Source organism: Delphinus delphis, chromosome 19 (assembly GCF_949987515.2).
Source record: "Delphinus delphis chromosome 19, mDelDel1.2, whole genome shotgun sequence".
NCBI lineage: Eukaryota > Metazoa > Chordata > Mammalia > Artiodactyla > Delphinidae > Delphinus > Delphinus delphis.
In genome coordinates this window covers 5,875,315-5,882,588 of record NC_082701.1, presented here as the reverse complement: position 1 = coordinate 5,882,588, position 7,274 = coordinate 5,875,315, and the positions used below count along the sequence as shown (strand labels likewise).

The 7,274-nt window shown below is 42.3% G+C and overlaps 1 protein-coding gene across 1 annotated transcript in view; it reads left to right on the top strand.

Moving 5' to 3' along the window:
- Positions 1 to 106: 106 nt before the first annotated feature.
- Positions 107 to 7,274, top strand: part of VCF1 (VCP nuclear cofactor family member 1) — a 16,563-nt gene continuing 9,395 nt past the window's right edge. Inside the window, exons 1-2 of the mRNA XM_059997207.1 lie at positions 107 to 347; positions 4,594 to 4,693. Of these exons, the coding sequence (XP_059853190.1) occupies positions 127 to 347; positions 4,594 to 4,693 (321 nt within the window). The 5' untranslated portion in view covers positions 107 to 126. The remainder of the gene's footprint in view (positions 348 to 4,593; positions 4,694 to 7,274) is intronic.

The window sequence follows — 7,274 nt, the reverse complement described above, 5'->3', positions numbered from 1 at the left end:
TCCTCTCTCCCAGAAGCTCCTGGTTGCTCCGAGCCCGCCTTTTCCTGTGGGCGGGGTTACCGGTCGGCGCGGCCGGGGTCGCACCACTGCGCAGCCGCGGGTGGGCGGTACCACGGCGGCTGCGACATGGGGGGGCGCGGATCAGACGCCGGAAGTAGAGGTGGTACGGGTCCCACAGAGGGGTACTCATCGCCGGCCGCTTCCACCGGAGCCGCGGTGAGAGCCAAGGCCCGAGGGTGTGGGCGTGGCGGCCGCCGGAACACAACACCCTCTGTTTTCTCTCTTCGCGGAGCGGCGCCGCGTCGCTCGCCTCCATCAGCTAACATGAGCGAGCGCCTCCGCCCCAGGTGAGACCGCAGGGGACCCTCTTCCTTTCCAGCCCCTCGCCGGTTGCTGTGTCTTGGCGGTTGAAGCCGAGGGGGCGCGTGACGCGGGGTCCGAGCAAGCGTGGGCCCGGCAGGTCTCCATCTGGGTGCTTTGCAGTCCGGGGGAGGAGGGGAGCGGGATGCGCGGGTGATCGGATACCTGGTCCCTGGGGGCGCTGAAGGAGTGACTCCCCAGGGCCCAGGTTTCTCTCGACCCCATCTTTTCCCCCCATCTTTCCCTATTTGGAATGAAGTCTGATCGGTCCCGGAAGAGAGACGATGGCCCTAAAGCTTCCCTGTCCTAAATTTAGGAGGGTAGGGGGATGGGAGGAATGTCTGATCTTCGAGAGGAGCCCCTAGGGCGTCTGTGAGAGGACGGGGCGGGGAGCTGGTCTCCCCAAGGTCAGAAAGAAGGCTTGGGCTTAACCCTGCAGCAGGAAAGGGTTAGGTTAGACCGAAGAACTTGTGTCCTGGGCGGTTGTGAACACAGAAGGGCCGAGGACCCAAAGTGGCTTGTGGATTCTCTCTCGGCTGTAGCATTAAGAACAGGCAGGATTCTAAACTGTTGGGGTGCGGAGCCGTTTGACTCGGAAGGCGGGAGGTAGGATTATATCGTGATGCACTACTTTTTCTCCGAGCCTAGGCCCGGGTCTTAATTTAGGGGGTGTTATGATTCCTTGACACGGACGGAGGACAGTCCGGACCAAGCTGCGAGTTTTCTTTTTCTTTTTTCCCCCTTATTTCCCCCTGTAAACAGGTGGGGAGGAGAAAGTTGGGATTGTACCCCAGAATGAAGAGAATCGGCTTTATTCGAAATTAGAAAAATCCCTCATCCCGGAGTTTGAACTGAAAACTGTAGATCAGCAAGTTCAGTCTTTCATATTTGTGATGAGGAAAGAGATTTAGAGAGCGCAGTGGGTCTTTCTAGGTTCACTGCTCTTTTCCTTTATTCTGTAAAATCTCAGTGAGGCTTAAGTGAATAAGATAGGATTGCCTTGGTAGATTATGCTGGATCTTTTCTTGTCTTTCTGTGTTTCCATTGGCTTTGAATGTAATTGACCGTCTTTCCACAAGGACCCTACTCTGGAGCATGGTAAATTCATGGCATTGAGATTCTCGTAGGCACCCTGAAGTTATTTGGGCCAATAGCGAAAATCTAGGGTTCTCCAAACTTCTGCATATTGACTTGGGTCATGCAGTGAGTGGGGCATAAAGCCTCTATTTGTATATTAAAGAAGAGTGGACTAAATTTGAAATTAGGGGCCAGGTGTACCAACTTGCTACTGGAATTAGTCACAGGATCCTTAGGTACAGTAAGCCTGATCTAACTGCCATTTTTTTCCTTCCCAAACCCAGTTCGTACTTCCAGTAGTCCCTTGGGGTGTCTCACATATCTGAAAAAGTCGAAATATTTCTTAGCAAAATATTTCTTTTATTCTGTGCTATATACACGGGTAATCTGAATGTGTTTATACTAGTAACAGATTCTTTTTATCTAGTTCACACAATCTCAACATGGTAACTTCTTTACTATAAAATAAGTCATTTGATTTGGCAGGGTTTTCTCTGCACCCGTGTGTCGTGGAGTATGATGGACCAGCTCCAGCTGTCTTAGCATCTCCAAGTCAGTTCTGGTCTCTGGATCTGTTTCCTCAACTTTAAGATGAAGGGTTGGTCTAAGACGGTGGTTTTTCAAACTGCAAGAGGGGTGGGTTTGTGGGAGGGAGGCTTCTACTTTAAAACAGATCCTTTATCTCTTATGGAAATAGAGGGATTTTTTTTTTTTTTGGTAGGACGTAGGAGTTCTGTTACTTTTTTTAAAAAAAATTGAAAACCACTAGTCTCTGTACTGTAGGATTTCTTCTATGCTTGATCTCTAGGAGATGACAGGAAGATTGGAGAGAAATGAAATGAGGAAAAGTGATGTATTTCTGCCATCCTTAGAAGTAACAGGTGCTAAACAATGATCTGTAACTAGATGGCTAGGGAGAATGTAATCAGTTACAGGGTGGCTGCTCAAATTATAACCTGGTCTATGGCATTAATGTTAAAAGTTACAATCTGACTGATTGTGTGGAGGGGGTTAAGCATGAAGCTGTAGTTTTGACAATTATTAGTGATGTTGCTGAAAGAGAAATGTTTCAAGGGTGAAATCTGCAAAGAGCTTAGAAAAAGGAGAATGAAGAAGAGGTAGGGCTCCTCCTTAATCTAGTGCCGCGCAAAGAAGAGGACTCCCAGGGGGCCAAAGAGATGATTCTGGTACCTGGAGAAATCAACTGATTATGAGGCAGGGATATTTCATGAGACTTTCCCAGAGTTTAATTGAAATCTTCAAAACCAGCCTATCCTCTTGACATTCGTAGTCTTGTCGCTAGAAAGATGTATCTTATCTCCCATTATAAAAGAGGAAATTGGAACGTTTTGGTCAGGCTCTTGAGTTTGGTTAGAGTGACTCAGCAGCCCAGGCACAATCAGCTGTTGGCATACTGATAAAGGAGGAGTTTGGGGACCAACACGCTGTCATTTGAGGAGTTTCTCTTTGCGCGTCAGCTGGCCTTCCATCAGAAGGTGTGCTTTGTAAGTGGTCATATTAGAACGAACGTAGCAATTTCTTGGTTCAAGTAGCACATCCATTTAATGATCATTAAAACCTGATGTTTATCTAGTTTTTAACCTCCAGTACTTCAGGCTAAGATCTAATCCCCTGAGAGAAAGATAAGGAGATCTTATTTTATAAACAACTGAGTCTTAGAATGAGGTAAATGGTGTAGCCCTCTGCAGGTTGGTTAATGCTTTATCAAAACCGCACACCCATCATTCATCACTCCAAGCCTAAACTATCCATACTCGTTCATTAACAATGTTAGATGTATTCAGAAGTACAGAGGATTGAGCTTGGGGTGATAACTTAAATTTTCTCCTATGTCCAGACCTCAACTCAGAGCCTTAGGGTTAAGGGCCTACCACAGTAAGCCACCCTACTCACATAGAAAGTATAACTGTATAGAAGATACTGTATGTTCAAATTCAGTACTTTCCAAAAAGCTCTTTAACCCTCTAGCTATAGAAACTTGAACCTTGAAGAGATTTCATTATAATAGATTGTGCTGCTTTGTATAAATTGGCCTCTAGCCAGCACTGCCCAGTAGAATTTTCTACAGTGGTAGGAACATCCTACATCTGTGCAGTCCCATACAGTCGCCACTAGCTGTGGGTAGCCACTGAGCACTGAAAGTGTAGCCAGCGTGATCGAGGAACTGGGTTTCAAATTTTATTTAATCTTAATTAATTTAAATTAACAAATATATCTTGTGGCTACTGTACTGGACAGCACAGTTCCATGTAATTTGACTTAAAACTATACCTCCTTTAATTTATTTCTGATTTCTAACTGGGGTTTGGAAGTCCTGATAGCACTTGATTCTTGCGTAGAAAACATATAAATTTTGTCTTTCTTGTACATCTCAGAACACTTGACTGAGAAATATGTGTGATTTTTCTAGAAACCTGGACATTTTAAGTGGCTGGTGCTACAATCGCACAGTAACAACCTGGTGAAGTAACTTCTCGTAATACCAGGTGGTGTAGCCGGAATAATCAAGTTAATGTGTCCAAGAGCAGCCTTTCCAGTGATTGTCCAGAAAAGTAATTTAATATGTTAGAGGGCAGAGAGGTTTTGTGTTAATGTGATAATTGGGGAAAACTCAGGGATGAAAGAAAATGAAAGATTAGAGTCTACCAGAACCTCTAATGCTCTTCCTGTGTAGCACCATTTTTATAAGGATTTTAAGTGTAAATAGGCAAAGGCAGTCACTCCTGTCTTAGATGTTGTCGTAGGGACAGGAGTTAAATTAGGTAACTGGGAATCGTAGCTTCAGGAGATGTAGGAAAAGATCACATTAATTAGGTGGCGTTTGAGAGCTTAGTCCTTAATGTCTTCCTGATCTTATTTGTTCCCAGCAGGCATTTCAAATTGTCAAGCTTTTTTTTTAGAAATGAGTTTTACTAATTTAAGCTCGACCATACTGCTGCTCTTTTATATTTTTGTTCTTCGTGCCTGGTGACGGTGTACTTCTAACTTTTTTTTACCTATTGGGATATCATATGATGATTTATCTTTTTTTAGGCAAGAGGGCAAATTTATATGTTGTCATGGTTTACAGTTGGAAGTGTCCAGAAGGTCAATTGTTGAATTTTTTTTTTTTTTCTCCTTGTGATTTAATTTCAGGAAAAGGAGAAGGAATGGCAGTGAAGAAGACCACCATCTCCCCCCACAGACCAAAAGGAGTAGCAGGAACCCTGTCTTTCACGATTCCTGGGACACAGAGGTAGGAAGTATGGTCCAGAGTACCTGCTGTTTTCATTGCTTGAGCTAAATAACCCAGTTACTTCCATGTAATTAAAATTTTTTTGAATAAAGAGAAGTGATCTTATTTGACTGCAGTGTTTTTAACCTCTTTTTTTTGAGTCATGGCCTTTTTTTTTTTTTTTGCGGTACAGAATACAGAAGCCAGCTTATTGTCTAATCGTTTCTAAACATTAATTGTCCTTAAGACAAGCATATTTTGCTGCTTCCATGTCTCTTAAAGATAAGCTTTCCATGTTTTTAAGAGAAACCGTACAAGCATTCGGAATATATAATGTATGTGTATGCGAAGTCCTATTTTTAATTGTGTTTATGTTTTCATTATGTTGTTCTGAAAAGAGCACCTGTGGGAAGCAGAGTGGAGTCGGGGGAGGGGGAAAGGGCAAAGTTCAAACTTTGGTTTGAACTTTGGTTTCCTGGGTGCTGCAGTATGCCTCCTGTGCACCTGAGCACCTGGTCTGCAGTGGGGCAAGGAAGCTGACACTGAAGGGATGCTGCTATTAAATTATGCACCTAAAGATTTGACCCTCAACAGTTGTCACCCTAAGAGAGAAACTCCTCAGTGGCAAAGATTCCTAAGCCCTAGTCTCATCATTTAAAGCAGAATTCCATAGATCACAGTTCTTCCACAGCCAAAGTAATTTGTACTTTAATTAGTTCTCAGTAATAGGATTTGACCTATATCCAGTCTTTACCAGAAATCCAAAGTAATTCCCTCAGGGAGAAAAAAAATCAGTAACTGTCATGTAGGTAATACTCAGGAGCAGTTGATGTACCCGTGCAGACTAGATCCTTTTACATGGAGACTTAAATTTCTATAGCTTTTATCCTCCCTTTTAAATCTTCCTATCACCTTTTTTTTTCTTCGGTTTTTTTTTTTTTTCTCCCTTGAGATTAACAGAAAAGTAATTGAGCTTTTGGTTAAACTAGGGAATCTCTTTTTTCTTTGGAAGAAAACCAAAGATTAGAGGCTGCCATGAACATCTAATGATAATACTAACAGAATTGAGTCTCCATTATTCTTTTGAGTTATAAGACTATTCATTAAAAAGAGTATGCGGTGATTACTTTCACGGTATCACCCTGAATATTACTTTTTTTTTTTTTGCGGTACGTGGGCCTCTCACTGTTGTGGCCTCTCCTGTTGCGGAGCACAGGCTCTGGACGCGCAGGCTTAGCGGCCATGGCTCACGGGCCCAGCCGCTCCGCGGCATGTGGGATCTTCCCAGACCGGGGCACGAACCCGTGTCCCCTGCATCGGCAGACGGACTCTCAACCACTGCACCACCAGGGAAGCCCCTGAATATTTCTTTACTTGTGTCTGTATGTCAGTCCTGCTATATGATGTTTGCATTAGTTCAAAGGTACGGTAGATCTTTTTTGTATTGATCTTTTTTCCCTATATCTACAATTTTGATGTTTGAGAACAGGAGTATAAATTGTCATTTTTAAAAAAATCAAACATTTCTGATCTCTTATTTTGAGTAATACTCCTTAGTATTACAGTTTTGGTTTGTTTTAATTGCTGTTTGTAGAGCATGACCTTCACTCCCTAATACCTTTCTTCTTCTCACAGAAGAAAACAGTGTATTGTTATTCAACCTGTGGGTTCACATGTCTGGTTCTTACTTGTCCAAAGAAATTCAGTGGTTAAACCACTCTGTAATCATTAGTCTGAAGGATGGACTGGATTGCCCTTGTAATAAGTAACAGTCAATACAGGTGCTTTTTACCTGTCACGGTAATCTGAACTCACCATTAGATCCCTCACGGGCGGTCACGACCCTCCGACCCTCCGTTTTAGCACATTTACCAGCGTCTGGTGCTGTCGACTAATGAGTCTTTTTTTTTTTTTTTAATGAATTTTTATTGGAGTATAGTTCATTTACGATGTTGTGTTAGTTTCTGCTATACATCAAAGTGATTCAGTTGTACATACACATATATCCACTTTTTAAAAATTCTGTTTCCATATAGGTCATTAGAGTATTGAGTATAGTTCCCTGTGCTGTACAGTAGATTCTTATTAGTTATCCCTTTTATATATAGTAATGTGTTTATGTCAACCCCAGTCTCCCAATTTATCCCTCCCCCTCCCCTCGAGTAATGAGTCTGAGTGAACCCAGGGAGAACTAGAGCAGCAAAAGGCAGGGGAAAACTTTAAAATGGAAAGTTAACTACTGAATAATTGAATCGTGACCACTGGAGTAGATCATTATGTTTATAGCATAAAAATATCCAGTTTAGGGACATTTGGCTGCTTGTTGACAATTGTGTATAAAGGGGGAAATAATAAAACATGTCATTACTAGTGGATTCTTAATTTTATTAATTTACATGACAAAGTGTATTGTTAATGAAAACAGTATCTTAATTCTAAGGTAGGGCCAACGGGGTAAGTTTCCTTAAGAGACTAAGTTAAGAGGAGCCATTTCCTGTGTCTTTATTTTATTATTATTTTTTAAAAACTTATTTTATTTATTTATTTATTTATTTATTCATTCATTCATTTTTGGCTGTGTTGGGTCTTCGTTGCTGCGCAT